This window comes from Corythoichthys intestinalis, chromosome 15 (assembly GCF_030265065.1).
Source record: "Corythoichthys intestinalis isolate RoL2023-P3 chromosome 15, ASM3026506v1, whole genome shotgun sequence".
NCBI classification, from domain to species: Eukaryota; Metazoa; Chordata; class Actinopteri; order Syngnathiformes; family Syngnathidae; genus Corythoichthys; species Corythoichthys intestinalis.
Window position 1 is genome coordinate 5,109,822 of NC_080409.1, and position 21,442 is coordinate 5,131,263.

General features: G+C 39.4%; 1 protein-coding gene across 1 annotated transcript in view; it reads right to left on the bottom strand.

Moving 5' to 3' along the window:
* Positions 1-21,442, bottom strand: part of eif2ak4 (eukaryotic translation initiation factor 2 alpha kinase 4) — a 119,692-nt gene that overhangs the window by 32,647 nt on the left and 65,603 nt on the right. The window contains exons 26-31 of the mRNA XM_057858810.1: positions 14,273-14,389; positions 14,099-14,164; positions 12,317-12,487; positions 12,083-12,217; positions 9,939-10,046; positions 6,967-7,095 (exon numbers count right to left, since the gene is read on the bottom strand). Of these exons, the coding sequence (XP_057714793.1) occupies positions 6,967-7,095; positions 9,939-10,046; positions 12,083-12,217; positions 12,317-12,487; positions 14,099-14,164; positions 14,273-14,389 (726 nt within the window). The remainder of the gene's footprint in view (positions 1-6,966; positions 7,096-9,938; positions 10,047-12,082; positions 12,218-12,316; positions 12,488-14,098; positions 14,165-14,272; positions 14,390-21,442) is intronic.

A 21,442-nucleotide genomic window follows, 5' to 3' on the forward strand; every position in this document is an offset into this window, starting at 1 on the left:
CGACACGAGCAGCTATCCAACAGCGCCATGGTGCAAGCAAGCTTAAAAGTCATCTCCAAACAAAACACCCATCGCTCCAAAACAAGTTGATGGACTATATTCGGCCCTGATGCGGTTCAAGACATTACTTAAGTCCCCGTCTGGTAATTCTGAGCTTTTCAAGCTTTACTGCTACAAAAATAAAAACAGACTCAGAGCTGTTGAAGAAGAGCTTCATGTGTGTCTTTCTTCAATTCCTGCCAAGATATTGGCTTTGTGTTCATCCAAACAGGCTCAAGTATCACACTGAGAAAATATAAATATTGAGATAACTAACTATACTGTACAAAAAGTAATTTTGGAACATTTTGGTTTGCGGTGTGCTGTAAGATTTTTTTTCCAGCTTTTCCAAGTTTGAAAAACACGAAAGACCAAGACAAACACATCTTAAAAATGACTAAAATATCACTAAGAAGTATTTTCGTCTAAAAGACAAACAACAATTAAAAGGGCTGCCAAAAACAACACTGGTCTGAAGTGTGAATTTGACTCCAATTTATCAGACTGGCTGTTGTCTTCTTGGATTCTTTAGACACAATTATTGGGTCATTCAGAACTTTCATATGAGTGCGCATGGGCTCATAGTGTGTGTAGTTTGTTTGCTGATACTGTGGTCTCAGAGGCGATAAGGCTCCCATAAGTGCTGACAGTTGTATGACATTTTTGCTGCTCATTCCTATCAGCAAGAAAATGGGGAAGAATTCCTTTCAAATAGCACTGATGCCTTATCATTCAGTTTCAAGTGAAGAGCATGACTTGAAAGCTTATCAAAAAATTAACTTCATTTTAACTTATCACAGCTATTTAAGTTCCACGCGTTAAAGGAACTACACTATTGTTTGGGGTCACTGAGAAACTTCATTTTTGAAAGAAAAGCAGTTTTTTTTTAAATGGAAATAACATTACGCTAATCAGAAATAGACTCTGTACATAATTAATGTGGTAAATGACTATTCTAGCTGCAAATATCTGTTTTAATGGAATATCTACATATTTGTATAGAGGCCCATTTACAGCAACAATCACTACTGTGTTCTAATGATATGTTGCGTTTGCTAATTGTGTTAGAAGGATATTAAATGATTCGAAAACTACGGTGGCAGAGAGGTGTCAGGCGAAATCCAAAGTCCAAACACTTTGCAAATAGAAAAAGCACGAATGCAAACTGCCACAACATGATCCCCAATTCCTAAAGCACGATCACAAATTGGCAAAAGCACGAACCCCAATTGCCACAACACTGCAGCAAATGGCTTGCAGCACGAATGCAAATTGCCACAACACAATCCTCAATTCCTAAAGCGCAATTGCAAATTGGCAAATTCACGAACGCCAATTGCCACAACACGACAGCAAATGGCTCGCAGCACGACCGCAAAAGGCTCGCAAGACAATTGCAAAGACGATGACCCAGAAGTTAAAAATAAATAATAATAAAAAAGGCGACACTTTGTATATTGCTTTATGTGCTTTGTGACCATCTCTACGGGCCCCCGTAAAGTTCCCCCCCCCCCATCAAACGCAAATTTATATAAAAATGATGTTAATCATTTGTGCTGCAACGATTTTGTAGATACAGTATTATGCTTTTATTGAGATATTAATTTCGAGTGGGGACGTCACTCGTAGCTTTTTATTAGCTTAGCTCCCGCAGCTAATGGAGCGTACCAACTCTCTCAATAACAGAGGGGTGTCCTAACAACTAGCACGAACAGAGCACAAAAAAATTCAGATCTATTTTGCAGTAAATTGGGGGGCTTGAGATATTAATTTCGAGTGATGACGTCACTCCAAGCCCCTCATTTACCACAAACTGGTTCCGATTTGGTGTCATTCGTTTGTGCTACGTTTGTGGTAGTTGTTAAGACACCTGTCTGTTATTGAGTTTGTACGCTTCATTAAAATAACATAACAGAGGGAGAGAGTTGGTACGCTCCATTCACATAACATAACAGAGGGGTGTTCTAACAACTAGCACGAACGTAGTGTTGTGGCAGTTTGCATTCGTGCTTTTTTTCTTTTGCAAAGCGTTTGCAATTGGGGTTCGTGCTTTTTCTATTTGCAAAGTGCTTGGACTTTGCATTTCGCCTGACACCTCTTAGCTACTGTAGAAAACCCTTGTGCAAGTATGTTAGCACAGTTGAAAAAATGTTTAGTTGGTTAAGTAAGCTATAAAACTGATCTTCCTTTGAGCTAGTTGAGTATCTGGAGCATCACATTTGTGTGTAAGACTGCACCAGCTAATCAATTAAATAAATCAATAAATTAGTTGCCAATAATTTGATAGTCAATGTTTGCTGACAGCTACGAGCAATCCTGTTTGGGTCTTTGTGTGTGTGTGTGTGTGTGTATAATGTGAGGCTGCACGCGCGCGCCAACGATCAGAGCAAGAGAGAGAGAGAGAGGGAGAGAGGGAGAGTTCACTGCTGCAACTGCTGCTGCTGCTGCTTTTGGGTTGCTGAACCAGTATTACAACGTGTCGAGAGTTAGATTGTCTTTTGTGTTGTTAGATCCAGCGTGCCCCTGTCAGAGATGAATAAATGAAGACTTTTGTATTGTTTGCATAGTTTGTTGATCAAACAATAATACTTCGCACAGAGCACTTTGCTAGTTAGCGATTATGCTAATCAGTATCTCAAGTGTTCATTTGTATTGTGTTTTGGAGAAGCAAATGAGCACTTGAGTTATTGTTAGATACTAACCTTGTCTCATTTCTTTTTATAAAGAAACCACAAAATAAACCTATTTATGTAAAAGCTTAGAGTCTCCTTTCAAAACAAACTCCCATTCAAACTGGAAAAGGTCATAGTCATACAAGAGAGTGTGCTTTCAAATTGGACTTGGATTGCATTTATGAACAACTCTTTGATAAAGAAAATGTATTCGTGAAAACTTTTCTTTTATCCCAGGCAATGGTGGTTTATTGACCCGACATGTTTCAGCGAACACTTCCGCCTTCGTCATAGGGTCACTGATGTTGGTGTGATGCGTTTTTAATCAGCTGATGGATGCCCCCTGCTGCCCATTCATTTTTCCAGGATGCTGTTCCAGGTCGTAGAGAGCATGTACGCCCCCTTGTCCCTGTTGATGGTCCTCGGGACCCGCTTGCGGATCTCAATGGCCTCCCTGATCCAGCGCTGATGTTTTTTTTCAGGTGAGTCATGCCTTCATCCATCAGCTGATAAAGACGCGTCACACCAACATCAGTGACCCTACGACGAAGGCGGAAGTGTTCGCCGAAACATGTCACGTAAATAAACCATCTACCATTGCCTGGAAAAAAGTGACACTAATGCAGCCCTATTTGTGGGCTCGATTAAATTCTCATAATGGCCAGCAAAAAAGAACTTTCATGTGAAACTTGACGGTCTATTCGTGTTCTTAGAAATGAAGGTCATTCCATAAGAGAAATGGAAGAAACAAAAGGTTTCCTACAACGGTGTGCACTATTCCCTTTAGAAAGCAGCACAAACAGGCTCTAACCAGAGTAGAAAGCTAAGTGGGAGCCCCCCATGCACAACTGAGTAAGAAGACAAGTACATTAGAGTCTCTAGTTTGAGAAATAGGCGCCACTAAGGTCCTCATCTGGCAGCTTCATTAAATAGTACCCGCAAAACGCAAGCGTCAACGTCTACAGTGAAAAGACGACTCCGGGATGTTGGTCTTCGGGGCAGAGTGGGAAAGAAAAAGCCATATCTGAGACTGGACAATAAAAGGAAACTATCAATATGGGCAAAAGAACACAGACATTGGATACAGGAAGATTGGGAAAAAAAAATAAAGGACAGACGAATCGAAGTTTGAGGTGTTTTGATCACGGAGGGGGATGGCGTGGCTCAGTGGTGGAGTAGTTGTCCCCCAAGCCAGAGGTTGTGGGTTCAATTCTCCACCCTGATGAACTCGCCTAAGTATCCTTGAGCAAGATACTGAACCCCGCATTGCTCCTGGTGTTGTGTCACCAGTAGGTAAATGGCAAAGTAAAGCACTTTGAGTACCTTGAAAGGTAGAAAAGCGCTATACAAGTATAACACCATTTACCACAGAGAAGAATATTTGTGAGACACAGAGCTAATGAAAAGACGCTGGGAGAAGGCCTGACGTCATCTGTCAACATGGTGAATGTAATGTGATGGTCTGGGGTTGCTTTGGTGCTGGTAAAGTGGGTAAACAGGATTTTAAATAACAAAGTCCACTCCATTTTGCAACATCATCCTACAACAGGAAAACAACCCAAAGCACACCTCCAAATTATGCAAGAACTATTTCAGGAAGAGGCAGGTAGCTGGTATTCTATCTGTAATGGCATGGCCAGCACAGTTACCAGATCCCCATCCCATTGAGCTGTTGTAGGAGCAGCTTGACTGTATGGTACACAAGAAGTGCCCATCAAGCCAATTCAACTTGTGCTTCTGGAAGCGTAGTGTAATTTCTCCAGATTACAGCAACAAATTAAGAGCTAGGATGCCAAAGGTCAGCAAAGCGACAGAAGGGGGTAGTAATGCGTTACATTGATGGCCATGGATGTCCACATTTCCCATTTATTTCCAATGGCTTTTACTTTGATAATGCCGTTGAGGGCCATATACTGTAAATTGATTCAATTGATGCCAATGTACTCGGATTCTATTGATGCCAATGTACTTGGTTTCCAATTACACATGTGAGTCGATGCCATTGACGACCATGAATGTCCAAATTTTTTCCCTTTCATTTTCAATGGCAAAAAAAAAGTGTCCACAAATGAACAGGAATTGAGCATCAATAGGGCACGCCGCCCAAATGTCTCCAAATGACCTGATATGACCAGGACATGCCCCCCAAATGTCCCCAAATGACCTGATATGACCAGGACACGCCCCCCAAATGTCCCCAAATGACCTGATATGACCAGGACATGCCCCTAAAATTATCAGAAATGACCCCCCCCCCCCCATGACCAGATATGACCAGGACATGTCCCGCAAATCTCCCCAAATGACCTGATATGACCAGGACAACCCCCCCAAATGACCAGATATGAACAGAACATATCCCGCAAATGTCCCCAAATGACCTGATATGACCTGGACATGTCCCCGAAATGTCCCCTAATCAACATTAAGTGACCTGTTATGACCAGGATGTGTCCCCCACATTTCCCCAAATCAACAGGAAGTGACCTAATATTGTCCTCAAATTGTCCCCAAACCAACCTGTGCAGGGCTAAGATCTATAACCCCAGACAGCAAAACAACCGGGGTAATTTCTCTAGGAATTGCAGTTTCTAGTTCTACATATTAGTTTTCACTTTTTTTTGCCAGCAATGCCAACAGTAGCTCTACCAGTTTCACCAATGAAACTTCGCAACAATAATCGCGAGACTCCATTATACCAATCAGACTCAAGCTTGCCCTTCTATGCTCACGCTGGGCTGTTCAATAACGTGGCGTCTTTAAAGCACCGTAAAAAATGAAATATTTGACATAGAGCGCTGCCCTCAACATGACTCGAAAGCGTGGATTTTAAACTCTCTCCCAAGTTTTTATTTGACACCGACTGACCACGGAAAACCAGAAATATGATCCTTTTAATTTCATAATAGTAACTACGAAGTAACGACAGGTATTCACTATTGAACTATTCAAACAAGGAACTATTTTCTCCACTAGCGGGCACTAGTGCTTTTTGGATGAATGATGCGTCATTTCTGTAATGATTTTTTGTCTTGACGGAATTCAGATTTTTTTTTTTTTTTGTATTTCTTTGGCTTAATGTGGTTATGTACAGTATAATAATAACAGTTAATATAGATGACTTTGTGCAGAGTAAAAAAAAAATACCATTGTTTAAAAAAAAAAAAAAAAATCCTAAGCAGTTACATTACTCAATACTTGAGTATTATTTTCAACAAATACTTTTAATTGTACTTGAGTATATTTATTGGATGACTACTTTTACTCGAGTATTATTTTGAAGTAACACTCTTACTTGAGTAAAAATTTTGGCTACTCTGCACACCGCTGCAAAGTGAGCATTCTTTTATGAAAGCAAAGTTTAAGGAACAAAATTTTTACTATTACATATTATTTTATTATTAATTCGTTCCGGAGGGTATTTGTAACACGATTTTTTCATATAATGAATCACGTTTTACTTAATTTGTTCAAAGCTCTTCTAAAAACATAAAAACAAATTATAGTGTCGGATTGCCCGTCTTTATTTGTAATGCTTTGTTGCACCCAAGTGGCGTTTAAGTGTTACTAGTTTGTTAGGTTCCAACTTCTACTACAGACGTCATTACATGACTACTGAGCTCATAGCAAACACGGAGTGCGAAAAGACGAGCTAAATTCGGCAGCCATTGCTTGCTAGTTCATCTCGCTGTTTGTGCCTTAATAAAGTAATAGTCTTTTGTTTCATATACATGAGCTCTACTAGTGTGAAGCTTTTTTTTCTTTCTTTTTTTTTACATTTACACCCAAAAGTAGTTCTGATGTTCTCTCGATTGACCCAGCATGCAATGGGAATATCCATGGAGACACGGAATATTATAAACAAAGTAGTGTATTCTACACTGTGCTGGATCAAAAACGAAACTCATTAAACATTTAAGCATGATTTTTACGCACCTGCCTATTAGGATAATTATATAGACAATACAGTAGTTACATCATTGCATTGCTGCGAGAGGGAATGATCTATTACAGTATGTATTATCTTTCGTATGATGAATCATTTTTTCGTAATATGAAGTGGGAAAAGCTTACTTTTCATCGACCGAAGCTTTCTCGAGGTACCACTGTATTTGCAAGACCAATCATGTACACTATGCATTGTCATCAGAAAAAGTCATTGCACCGTATAAATTAAGAGGAAAATACCTTTTAAAATATGTCCCTCTCTCATAAAAAAATAGTAACATTTAAGAGTAAATTAGTTTACACAAACCTGTGAGACGTCATAAGCAATATCTGCAGTCACATTGTTGCTCCAGAGCTTCTGGACAACACCGATGGCTCTAGACATGGATGAATGTCCCACTGGGACAACAAGGACATCACAAGCGCTTACTGAAGGCTGAGGAAATAGAACACAAATAGGACAATGTATTGGAAACAACACTGATCCCTATTCATGTCAGTGATGACAGCATAAACAAAAACACACCATCACTGACACTGAAACGGAGTACAGGGGTACCTCTACTTATGAAGGTCTCTACAAACGGAATTTTCTGGTTAGGAGTCTAGGACACATCTAAATGGGAAAATATTGCTCGTTACGGAAGAAATTTCAGGATACGAAAGGCAAAAATACAGCATTGGCTGCTACTCGCAGCTCCCAGAGTTTACTGAACGTAACATATTTCTAGCTGCTCTGTGATTGTCTATTGACTAGCATCTTCCTGGCATTCAATTGGCTAAGAGGGGCCTCTACTGTATGTGTATGTGTGTATAAAAGAGTTTTCTTCATTCGCCCCTCGTGTTCTGACAGCTTTATGTGAATTTCTTAACTTCTATTCTTTGTTCTTGTTTTTTTTTTTTTTTTTTTACATGATGCTCAACTCTCATTTTATTGTTATCGTGCAATACAGTGCTGGCTAAATGTATTGGCACCCTGGCAGTTCTGTCAGATAATACTCAATTTCTCCCAAAAAAAGATTGCAATTACAAATGCTTTGGTAGCAATATCTTCATTTATTTTTATTTCAATGAAAAAACACAAAAGTGAATGGGGAAAAAATGAAATCATTACCATTTTACACAAAACTCAAAAAATGGGCCGGACAAAAGTATTGGCACACTTTGAAAAATCATGTGATGCTTCTCTAATTTGTGTCATTAACAGCACCTGTTACTTACCTGTGGCACATAACGGGTGGTGTCAATAACTAATTCACACTTGCAGCCAGTTAAAATGGATTAAAGTTGACTCAACCTCTGTCCTGTGTCCTTTTTTGTACCACATTGAGCGTGGAGAAAAGAAAGGAGACAAAAGAACTGTCTGAGGACTTGAGGAGAATAATTGTGGGGAAGCACAGGCAATCTCAAGACTAAAAGTCCATCTCCAAAGACCTGAATGTTCCTTTATCTACCATGCGCAGTGTCATCAATTAGTGTAAAGCCCGTGGCACTGTGGCTAACCTCCCTAGATGTGGATAAAAAAGAAAAATTGACAAGAGATTTCAACGAAAGATTGTGCGGATGGTAGATAAAGAACCTCGACTAACATCCAAACAAGTTCAAGCTTTCCGCAGTCTGAGGGTACAACATTGTCAACCTGTACTGTCCGTCAGCGTCTGCATAAAAAGGGACTCTATGGTAGGATATCCAGGAAGACCCCACTTCTGACCCAGAGACATAAAAAAAGCCAGGCTGGAGTTTGCAAAAACTTACCTGCGAAAGCCGAAAACGTTTTTGAACAATGTTCTCTGGTCAGATGAGACAAAAGTTGAGCTTTTTGGGAAAAGGTATTAACAGGAGGGGGGGAAAATGAGGCCTTCAAAGAAAAGAACACTGTTCCCACAGTCAAACATAGAATAGAATAGAATAGAATAGAATAGAATAGAATAGAATAGAATAGAATAGAAAAGAATAGAATAGAATGCCTTTATTGTCATTACACAAAGTGTCATGAGACGGACGTTGCCTGATGTTTTGGGGTTGCTTTGCTACCTCTGGCACTCGACTGCTTGACCACGTTACCAACACATTTTGCAGCATAATGTAGGGCCCAGTGTGAGAAAGCTGGGTCTCCCTTTAGAGGTCATGGGTCTTCCAGCAGGACAATGACCCAAAACACACTTCAAAAAGCACTAGAAAATGGTTTGAGAGACAGCACTGGAGACTTCTAAAGTGGCCAGCAATGAGTCCAGACCTGAATCCTATAGAACACCTGTGGAGAGATCTGAAAATGGCAGTTTGGAGAAGGCACCCTTCAAATCTCAGGGACCTGGAGCAGTTGGCCAAAGAAGAATGGTGTAAAATTCCAGCAGAGCATTGTAAGAAACTCAATGATGGATACCGGAAGTGGTTGTTTGCAGTTATTTTGTCTAAAGGTTGTGCAACCAAGTATTAGGCTGAAGGTACTAATACTTTTGTCCGGCACATTTTTAGCTTTGTATAAAATAATAATGATTGGGTTTTTTTTCTCCATTCTCTTTTTTGTTTTTTCACTACAAGCAAAATACATGAAGATATTACTACCAAAGCATTTGTAATTGCAATCATTTTCTGGGAAAAATTGAGCATTATCTGACAGAATTGCAGGGGTGTCAATACTTTTGGCCAGCACTGTAATTGCAACATGTATTTGTTACACTAAGCATAAAAATGCATCAAATCATGTAAGAATTATTTTCTGAAATTTGTGGGGCTTGGAACGGATTAGGGCATTTACATGGAAAAGGCATCTCTACTTATGGAATTTTCACATTCAGAAACTACTTGCAGAACCAATTAATTTTGTAAGTAAAGGTACCACTGTACAGCCTTTCAGCACTCGCCATGAGTTGCAATGACAGTTGCAGGACAAGTCTTTTTGAAAGAAGTCTCATTGAAACCTAAGTAAAAATTTTGAGAAAAATAGAATATGCCTTCCTTGCCACATTAACTACAAGTTTGCACGGATCTATTATATTAAAATATGCATTATAGATGGATTTTTGTCAGAGGTGTTAGAGCTGCAGAATAACCGATGAATTGTTCCATAATTTAGTATCATTTACTCTTCTATTTATTCTAGCTAAAATTATATCAGACACGAATCCTAATTTATATTATGAAAGTTACTAATAATAGAATCAGAGCTATTCACTTCCCCATGAGAGTCTCTGACGAATACTGTAATTATGAAACATTAAACATGAATCTGTCTTTCATTCCATTATACGTAATTAGATGTTGGTGCGTGTGCCTCACTGGCTCCTCCATGCTGGCTACCACAGCACAGACTTTGTCCAACGCCACGCTGGCACCTACTGCAGAAGGCACAGGCACCGTTGAGGCAGGCCCACGAAATTCCAGGATCTAGCAATAGATGACAAGCTTTATGTCAAAACATACAGCAAATCTACTGACAACTGACAATGACAGCCTTTTTTTAGTTTAAAATTTTCAAATTGGGGGGTATGTAGTAGTTCTAGAAATAACTATACTGGAACGACCATATCATCATTTAACTAGGTATTTGTCAATGTCTGTAAGGCTGCAACAACTAATTGATTAAATTGGATTAAATTGATTAATAAATTAGTTGCCAACTAACTCGATTTTTGCCGGCAGCTATGAGCTGTCCCGTTTAGGTCCTTGTTTGCGAGTGATGTGGGGATGCGCGTGCGTTCTAGTTACTAGGGCGAGAGAGAGTTCACTGCTGCTGTTGGGTTGCTGAATCAATAACTTTACGATGTGCCGAGAGTTAGATTGTCTTTTGTGTTGTTAGATCCAGTGTGCTTCTGTCAGAGGTCAGTAAATGTCAATGCCAATTGTATTGTTCGTTACTTTGTTGATGAGACGTTACCACTTAGCATGGAGCGCTAAGCTAATGCGATTATGCTAATCAGTGTCTTAAGCGTCCGTTTGTCTTGTGTTTGGAAAAGTATATTTGTACTTGATTTATTGTTATCTAGTAAAGTGATCTCATTTCTTTTTATAAAGAAACCACACAAATAAACACATTCCCATAACAGCTTAGAGCAGATATGTACAAAGTCCGGCCCGGGGGCCAAATGCGGCCCGTGGTCAAATTTCATCCGGCCCCCAGCCTCAGTCATAAAATCAATCACGTCTGGCCCGCACACAGCCTTAATAAATTGGCCAGCAGTACTGCTACCAACATATGAAGTAGCTTACACACTAAATGCTGCTCCTCATTCACCCACTAAAAGGCAGCAGCACTCAAAGCAACATTACTCCGTGTGACCCTTTACTCCCAATTTTCTAAAATGGCGCCAATCAAAAAAAAAAAAAAAAAAAGAAAGTTGACTGTGACGGCTGACGCATCAAGGGTAGGTGAAAATTGGACTATTTCTTCACGAAAATGCACAACAACTGTGTCTGCCTCATTTGCAAAGAGACAGTCGCTGTTTTTAAAGAGTTCAATGTGAGGCAACATTACTAAACAACGCACGCTGACATGTACGACAAGATTACATGGAAGATACGCAGCAAGAAATTTAAGCAACTTGAAGCCAGTTTAATTTCACAGCAGCAGTATTTCGCAAGAGTCCGAGAGTCGAAAGAGAACGCCACAAAGGCTAGTTGCGAGATTGTTGAAATTATTAATAATAAAAAAAAAAATAACAAAAAAGCAAATGTGATGCACAGAATAGCTTGCTAAAATTTGCTTAAATATATTGTTCTACGTAAAGGACGTCAGCCAAGCTCGGCCCCCCACATTTTTATCACACCAAATCTGGCCCCCTTTGCAAAACATTTGGACACCCCTGGCTTAGAGTCTCCTTTCAACACAAGCTCCTATTCAAACTCTAAAATGTGATACAAGAGGGTGTGCTTTGAAACTGGATTTGGATTATACTGTATTTATGAAGAACTTTTTGAAAACAAAGAGAAAGAAAGAAGAAAGAAAGAAAACTCATTCATGACAGTCTGCCTCGACTTCTTATTTGAACTGTTTTTGTCTATGTTGTCTAAGGAAATACACCAGTCATTGACAACAGGAATCTTGTCTGATTTATGTACTGAGATATTCTTTTGTTTTATACTCACAACCTTTATTAAAAACTTTAACCATTTTTATGTACTTAAAACAGTACAGTTGTAGACTACAGTTACTGTAAGTCAAGAAGCTGTAATAAAATATTTTTGAAGGAATCATTGTTACATACAGCATGCCTAAAATCATTTCAAGTTAAATTGTGAAGGTAATTTTTAAAAAGTGACATTCATCTGATACAATCGTTTATTCATCGTCCAATTAATCGATTATAAAAATAATCTTTAGTTGCAGCCCTACCAGTCAATGTATTTGAAATCACATGAGTGTATGATTCAAGAGTACCAAATGAAAAAAACATTTAATTGGGGTAAAAAAAATAATAAAGTACCAGATGGTCGTAGCGTCCTCCAGCCGCCAGTATATCTGGAACAGTTCGTTTGCGCTTCCTGATGAAGGCCACGAACTGGAAGATGATCCCAGAGTGGTGCTGCACCTTGTACACTAAACCTAAATTAACCACCACCTAGGGAGAGGCCAAATCTCTATTAAATAGGTTGGGAAACATTCGTTCTGGAAAAAACTTTGATCACAAAAACACCGGTTGATTTGCAAGAGTCCTTACTGGCAGTTTGACTCCAAGTCTTTGAAGTAGCACTGTAACCTCCTCCAGGTCCTTGAGGCCCTGTTTTGCCAACTGCGTGACAGCTGTCTTCTGCTTGGCGAGTGAAGTCAACAATGGTGCAACTTCTTTCAGTGTCCCCTTATGTTCTATGTACTTGTACAACACCTGCAACTGGACCCAAGAAAAGAGGCAAAGCTTAGAAGTTACAGTGCTGGACAAAAGTATTGGCACCCCTGCAATTCTGTCAGATAATGCTCAATTTCTCCCAGATAATGATTTCAATTACAAATGCTTTGGTAGTAATATCTTCATTCATTTTGCTTGCAATGAAAAAACACAAAAGAGAATGGGGGGAAAAAATTAAATCATGATCATTTTACACAAAACTCCAAAAATGGGCCGGACAAAAGTATTGGTACCCTTTGAAACATCATGTGATGCTTTTATAATTTGTGTAATTAACAGCACCTGTTACTTACCTGTGGCACATAACAGGTGGTGGCAATAACTAAATCACACTTGCAGCCAGTTAAAATGGATTAAAGTCGACTCAACCTCTGTCCTGTGTCCTTATGTGTTTCACATTGAGCACGGAAAATTGCAAAATTGTAAGAAAGCATGGGCAATCCTAAGGCTACAAGTCTATCTCCAAAGACCTGAATGTTCCTGTGTCTACCGTGCACAGTGTCATCAATAAGTGCAAAGCCAATGGCACTGTGGCTAACCTCCCTAGAAAAAAATTGACCAGAGATTTCAACAAAACAGTGTGCGGATGGTGGATACAGAACCTCGACTGACATCCACACAAGTTCAAGCTGTCCTGCAGTCCCAGGGTACAACAGTGTCAACCTGTACCATCTGTCGGCTTCTGCATGAAAAGGGTAGAATACCCAGGAAAACCCAACTTCTGAGCCAGAGACATAAAAAAGCCAGGCTGGCAAACGTTTTGGAAGAATGTTCTCTGGTCAGATGAGACAAAAGTAGAGCTTTTTGGGAAAAGGCAACAACAGAGTTTACAGGGGGGAAAAAAACAAGGCCTTCAAAACAAAGAATACGGTCCTTGCAGTCAATAATGGCGGTGGTTCCCTGAAGTTTTGGGGTTGCTTTGCTACATCTGGCACTGGACTGCTTGACCGTGTGCATGGCATTATGAAGTCTGAAGATTACAAACAAATTTTGCAGCATAATGTAGGGCCCAGTGTGAGAAAGCTGGGTCTCCCTCAGAGGTCATGGGTCTTCCAGCAGGACAATGACCCAAAACACACTTCAAAAAGCACTAGAAAATGGTTTGAGAGAAAGCACTGGAGACTTCTAAAGTGGCCAGCCATGACTCCAGACCCATAGAACACCTGTGGAGAGATCTAAAATGGCAGTTTGGAGAAGGCACCCTTCAAATCTCAGAGACCTGGAGCAGTTGGCAGTTGAGCAGAGCATTGTAAGAATCTCATTCATGGATACCGGAAGCAGTTGTTCGCAGTTATTTTGTCTAAAGGCTGTGCTACCACGTATTAGGCTGAGGGTGCCAATATATTTGTCCGGCCCATTTTTGGAGTTTTGTGTAAAATGATAGTGATTTAATATTTTTTCAGTCTCTTTTGTGTTTTTTTAATCGCAAGCAAATCAAATGAGGTTATTCCTACCAAAGCATTCTGCATCCTGCATTGAGCATTATCTGACAGAATTGTAGGGGTCCCAATAATTTTGGCCAGCACTGTACAAGGCTGCAAGATCCTGTTATGGGATTATTTATCTGGATAATTCAAACACCGAGCGGACACTTACACTTTTTGCCGACAGCGAAAAGTTGCAGAACTTTGCCTCTACCTCACGTTTGGTCAGCTTTTCACTCTAGGTAAAATCCAGACAGGACACAACATTCAACAGATACTTGCGTGTCACCTGCTACAGAAACACAATGTGGAAAACAGTTGTGATACATGTGAGACAGTTACTGACCATTGCATCACACAGTATGTTGGAGGCCTGGTTAAGTTTGTCCTCAGGGATTCCGCTGTGGAGCAGGATAGCCTTCAGCAAACTAGTATGGTTCAGGTAAATGTTGTAATTCCTTTCCTGGAAATACAATCAATAAATTAATTAAAATCGATTAATAAATTAGCTACCAACTAATTTGCTTATCGATTTTTGCCGGCAGCTACATTAAGAGCAGTCCCGTTTGGATCCTTGTGTGTTTGAAATGCGAGGCTGCGCACGTGTGCCAGTGATTAGAGCAGTACTTCTCAAATAGTGGGGCGCGCCCCCCTGGGAGGGCGCAGAGCAATGCCAGGGGGGGCGCATGTGACCTCGGGGAACATGTTTTATGTGTTTTTTTGTTTTTTTTTTTGCCGTACTGGAATAAAGTGTACTTGCACATCCACTCAGTAGGTGGCAGTGGCGCTCTCATTTTCAGAGTGTGCGCAGTATTTTTGAACTAAGGAAGAGCACTCACTCAGCACACACAGACAACAGATATGAAGAGCAGTGTGCCACCGCCGTTTTCGAAAGCCGTTTTCCAACCGGACTCACTCACGCAGCGACCCACTGTCTTGTCCGGTTCTCACGTCGCCGCCCGAGAAGTGCCATTTTCGGCTTGGGATCGTCACGACGACTGCCCTCACCTACGGTTCTACCTCGGCCGCCGTGAATGCGCTTTTTTCGTGCCGTTTGCCTTTTAGCTTTGACTTTTAATACAGTGGGTGATGATGAAAGACCACTGTTTACTGTGTCTAAAAATAATTATAGCAGACAGCAAGAAGCCAAATCAATTAAGATGCCACTTAAAGACATTAGACCCCAATCTCATTGTTAAGCCGCTTGATTTTTTCAGTGAAAACGTGCCGAATATTGCCAACAATCGTCCTGCTTTGTCAGTGTTATATCAGTAAGCCAGTGAGCATTGTTAGCATGTTAATTGAAAAATAACTCCACATCATTGCAAAGGAGGTAAATACTGTGAGCAGCAAAAATAAAAACTGTCCTGTCCAAGGACACTTTTTTCCCCCCCTTTTATTCAGATTTGTTTTTTCGGTCAAATTTTTTGGCACATTGCCCTCATGAGTGAATGTTTGTAATCAATTTTAATTTGGTATTATTTACTGATTTTATTACATTTTATTTTTCTGTATCAAATGGTCAAAAATGTACCTTGAGTGTATTTTTTAGTTTGGATGTGAATTTTTAATTCAGGCAAATTGATGCACATCAAGTATTCTCTGTTACAAACAAAACAATGTTTATAATAAAGTTATACTTTATTATAAGTTGATCTACTGGACTGTCTCAGGAAATTAGAATACACAATATTCTAATTTTTTGAGACAGTCCTGTATGTTACTTTTTTTCTTTATTAGAAAAAAAGGACACAATGTTAGGCAGATGCGTATTTATAATAGTAATTTTATAGACAAATGATACTATTTACAGTGGCGGCAGAGAGTTTGGGGGGGCGCGAAACATTTACGTCTTCCTTGGGGGGGCGTGACAGAAAATAATTGAGAAGCACTGGATTAGAGGAAGAGAGAACGACAGTTCACTGCTACACTAAGAAGTGTCGCGAGTTAGATTGTCTTTTGTGATGTCAGATCCAGTGGGGTGAGTAAATGAAGCCAAGTGTATTGTTTGTATTCTTTGTTGATGAGACTTTATTCCTTAGCACTGAGCGCTAAGATAGTTAGCGATGATGCTCATCAGTGTCCGTTTATATTTGGTTTTGGAGAAGCATATTAGCACTTGAGTTATTGTTAGATAGTAAAGTAAAGTTGTCTCATGTTTTTTTTTTTTTTTTTTTTTTTTAAATAAAGAAACCACAGCCAAAAACCCATTCGTATAACAGCGAAGACTCTCCTTTCAACACAAACTCCCATTCAAACTTTAAATTGTCATACTAGAGTGTGCTATAAAATTGGATTTTGATTGTATTTATGATTCATGAGTCTGCATCCTCCTTATTTGATTTTTTTGGTTTAATTTGTTTAAAGTAAATAATTGAGCCATTGACACAATTTCTATCAGCGCTTTGCCCACAAGAAAAGCAGCACTTAATTTTTTATTTGAATGTCTGATCTGTGCGCTGAAAATTTTTTCCTCTGTTTTATACTCAGAACCTTTATTAAAAACTTTAACAAGTTTTAAGGACTTCTGTCAGTCTACAACTGTACTGTTTATTTTTGAAGGAAAGAGTCATCAATTTTGTTTTCATTGTTGGCTACAACATGCCTAAAACAACTATAAAAAAAAGTTAAATTGTGAAGGTAGCTGGAAAAAAGTTACATTTGTCCGATTAGTTCATTAATCGTTCAATTGATCGTACAATTAATTGATTATAATCGTTAGTTGCAGCCCCAGTCATTACTCATTAGCATTAGTATCACAGTGATAATGTGGCACAAAAATGACATCGTCTGCATCAACAACTTCTATGAAATAGCGTGCCGATGCTGCACAGCATGTACAACCCCAGGCAAAAAGTATGGAATCACCAGTCTCGGACGAGCACTCACTCAGACATTTCATTAGGTAGAACAAACACAGATATAAAGCTTGTAAAAATAATAGTGCAACTCTTTGCCATTCAGAAACACAACAAAAATGAATAAAAAACACTGTGGTGGTCAGTAAATGTTACTTTTATAGAGCAAGTGCAGGGAAATAAATATAGAATCACTCCATTCTGAAGACAAAAATATGGAATCACTCCATTATGAGTAGAAAATACAGACACACCCAGTCAATTTCCTTTCCATAATTGGGCCCCTGCCTCAGATTAGATCTGCTCGTTAGTCAGCAATTAAAAACGGTGCAGTTATCACACCTTGGAGGGCTGCTGGACCAAGTGGATTCACAAGAATCATGGCTCCAACAAGAGAGATGTGTCTTGAGACCTAGGAGAGGATTATCAAACTTCTTGAGGTAACGCTACACGTATGGTTGCCAAAGATGTGGGCTGTTCACAGTGAGCTGTATCAAAAATCTGGACCAAGTACAAACTGCATGGCAAAGCTGTTAAAGTTAAGCATACTGGTAGACCGAGGAAGACATCCAAACATCATGACAAACAACTAAAGGCCATATTTCTTGAAAACAGAAGATGTACAACAAGACAAATGAAAAGAAATGGGAGGAAGCTGGAGTCAAGGTATGTGACAGAACTGTGCAAAATTGCCTAAAGGAAATGGGATTTTCATACATGAAAGCTAAAAGGAAACCATCATTGACACTTAAACAGAAAAGAACGGGACTGCAATGGGCTAAGGAGAGGCAATCATGGACTGTGAATGACTGGATGAAGGTTATATTCAATGATGAGTCAAGAATCTGCATTGGACAAGGCGATGATGCTGTAACTTTTGTTTGGTGCCATTCCAGTGAGATTTACAAAGATGACTGCCTGAAGAAAACATAAAAAATCCCTCAGTCTCTGATGATATAGGGCTGCATGTCAGGCAAAGGCACTGGGGAGATGGCTGTGGTTAAATCTTCAATAAATGCACAAGTTTACATTGAAATTTTAGACAGCTTTCTTATCCCTTCACTTGAAAATATGTTTGGGGATAATGAAATCATTTTCCAAGATGACAACGCATCATGCCACAGAACTAAAACTGTTAAAGCATTCCTTGGAGAAAGACTCATCCAGTTAATGTCATGGGCTGCAAAAAGCCCAGATCTCAACCCTATTGAAAACCTGTGGTGGAAATGGGGGGAAAAAATGTCCACATCAAGGCTCCGGCCTGGAAGGATGATATGGCAACTGCAATCAAAGAGAGGTGGCACCAAATTGATGAAGAATACTCATCAAGTCCATGCCTCGGAGACTGCAAGCTGTCATAAAAGCCAGATGTGGTGCTACTAAATACTAGAGATGCGCTTTGTTATTTCTTTGTTTGTTTCTCATGATTCCATATATTTTTCCTCAGAGTGGAGTGATTCTATATTTATTTCCCTGCACTTGCTCTATAAAAGTAACATTTACTGAGCACCACAATGTTTTTTTATTCATTTCTTTTAGTGTTTCTGAATGCTAAAGAGTTGCATTTTGGAACAAATTCATTATTCTTTCAAGCATTTTATCGGAGTTTGTTCCACATGATAAAATGTCTGAGTGAATGCTCGTCCGAGACTGGTGAGTCCATACTTTTTGCCAACGTGCTAAAGACATGACTTGGGAGACGAACATTAGATCAAAATGCGATATCGTTTCTGTCACGTTACATTTTCGTATTGTACATGGAGTACGTCACCTTGCATCGTGGCAGCGTTTATGTCGTGTCTAGAGCTGTCCCGACTAGTCAACGTTGTCGATGTCATCGATGACGTAAATGCGTCGACGGGCAAAACATACCGTCAACGGGTAATGACGGGTTAAAAAAAATTACATGCGGATAAAGTTTAGAATGGCGGGCGCTCGCGATGCAAGCGGTTGTTACTGGCACCCCCAACGGGGCCGCTGTTATTTCAATGTGACCGGCATTGTCAGATTGAGCAAAGAGGAAGAAAGTGGGCGAGCGAGAGAGAGGGAGCGAGATCGGTGAGTTGGGAAAGTGCGCGGGTAGCGTGGAGTTGGCATCCCCCACGTTTTTGTTTTGGTCAATAAAAGTATCCATAAAGAGCCATCAGACGCCTCTCGGTGTTTTTATGCACGCCGCCGCCTTCCTGAGGAGGAAATCGGACGAACCGACCACAACGAGCCAAATAAATCACTCTTTACTACCGCGAGGAGTTGAAAACACCGCCAATTACGAAAAAGAGCAGAATTGGTAACACGTGAAAGCGGCATAAAGCCAAAAAAGCAGACCATAATAGCCAGAGCCTGGAATGATTTCAAGGCAAATATGGAGGGTGCCACTGTGTGTACTCTTTGCTAAGCTAAGCTCGCATACCACGGTAGCACACCGGCTATGAACGAACACTTGAAGCGCTGTCACCCAAGTGTAATTTTCGAAGACAACAAGAAACAACAAGCTAGCGGATTGTAAGTCCATGCAACTTTCTAACGATTTTTTTTAATGGAAGTTGCCTTTATGTGCATCGTATCAACGTGCATTTTTATTTAATAAAATTATTTTTATATATATATATATATATATATATATATATATATATATATATATATAATTTAGGCCTGTCAACAATAACGCGTTAACGACCATGATTAATCTGGAAATATTAACGCATTAAAAAAAAAAAAAACGCAATTTACCGCTCACACTAAGTTTGGCCACAACTGCCTCCCGTAGTCCCACATGCTGATGTTTACATTCTCCGCGCAGCAATGCAGGACATAATGCAGCCAGCCACGATGAGTGAGGATGATGACCAAATTCCGTTTTAAAAAGCTGCCTAATGGAAACCTGGATAAAACCAAAGTTGTGTGCACATACTGCTGTGATGAACTGTCCTTCAATCGAAGCTCAACCAGCCTAAAGTACCACCTTCGGGAAAGGCACATCTTCGCTAGTGTTAGCAATGACGCTAACACCGCAGGAACAAGCCGCAGTCATCAAGCTTCACTGGCAGAGTGCGGACTCGGACTTGCCAACAAAAAGAAACCAAGTAGGTTGACTACTGCTATCGCTACACGGGTAGCCAGAGACTGTAGAGTGTAGACCCAATAACATAGTCGAAGACGAGGGCCTTGAAAATCCAATGACAACAAACAACAACAACCAATGACAAACCACTAGACAGGTACAAGGCAGTGCCAGCATGGACTCATGTCCACTACAGTGGTGGTCTGTGCACAATAGTGCCCACAGTAAGCTGGCCCACCTTGCAAAAAAGTATCTGGTCACACCTGCCTCCTTGCAAGAGACTATTTCCTTTGACAGGGTACATTGTTCAAAAGAAAAGATCTGCTCTGTTACCTGAAAATGTCAACAAGCTAGTTTGCCTGACAAGCTGGTTAAAAAAATAATAATAAAAGTATGGCTAACTTAAGCAGTGTTTCTAAACACCTTTACACACAGTTTAGTGTAATGTTTTTCAGTTAAGTGTGTGAAAATTGTTTTTTTTTATTTTTTTTATTTTTTTTTATCTCACACAGCTTTCAGGCCATATAGTGTAAAACTGCAAGTGCTGCATTTATTTGTTTTCAAATGTTGAATTTAACAGACAAGTTGTTTACACATTTTTTGAAATACTAGCTATTGTTACTGTATTGTGCTTGTCTACTTTTTAAATTGGGAGTCAATTTTGGGTAATATGCCAAACGGTACTTGAGCCACATTGTTAGTCTGAGGTACTTTAATCTGTTAAAACTCTTTGCTGTTTAATACAGACAATTTATTTTATTTTTTATTTTATACGAGCTGAGTTGTTAAATAACATTTTAAAACTATTTGGTTAATTATTAATTCATTCACACATCATACATTTCATCTTAAAACAAATTTTAAGTCAATTATAGTATTTTCCTAGATTTTTTTTCCTGAAGAGCAACTTTATTCATCCCGAGGGAAATGTGATTAATCATGATTAATCACACAATTGACATATGATTAAATAGATTAAATGTTTTAATCGTTTGAAAGCACTAATATAATTACATCATATATACATCTTTTAATTATTATTACATTTATTAGGATCATGGAAGCTCCCACTTGGGGAAAATATATACATATATCCTGTATATACATTATAAAAATATATATGGAAACAGCACTGGCCTGCTTACTGTAATCCACAGGTGTCAAAGAGATTCCAGAAAGGGCCAAGTGGGTGCTGAATTTTGTTCCAACCGATAACGCGCAGAGAGTTTAACCAATGAACTTCCTGCTGAAACAAGCAGCACCTGACAAAGTTTAACTGATTACACATGTAAAAGATCTAATTGGTGAAAAGGTGTCCTCTTCATTGGTTGGAAAGCAAACCTGCACCCACTTGGCCCTTTCTGGAATCGGTTTGACACCTGTGCTGTAATCCATGACTGCCCTAATGTTAGTTACTTTATATTATAAAGTATTATTGTGTATACTGTATACATATAGTACTATACTATAAAATCAATACTATATATTTAATTTTTTTTACTGTGACTATGTGCGCTTTTTATTCAAAATAATTGTGTTTCAGTGTGCCCTCCACTTTATCTATTTTCAGTTTAAAACAAAAAAAGTTGAACAGTTT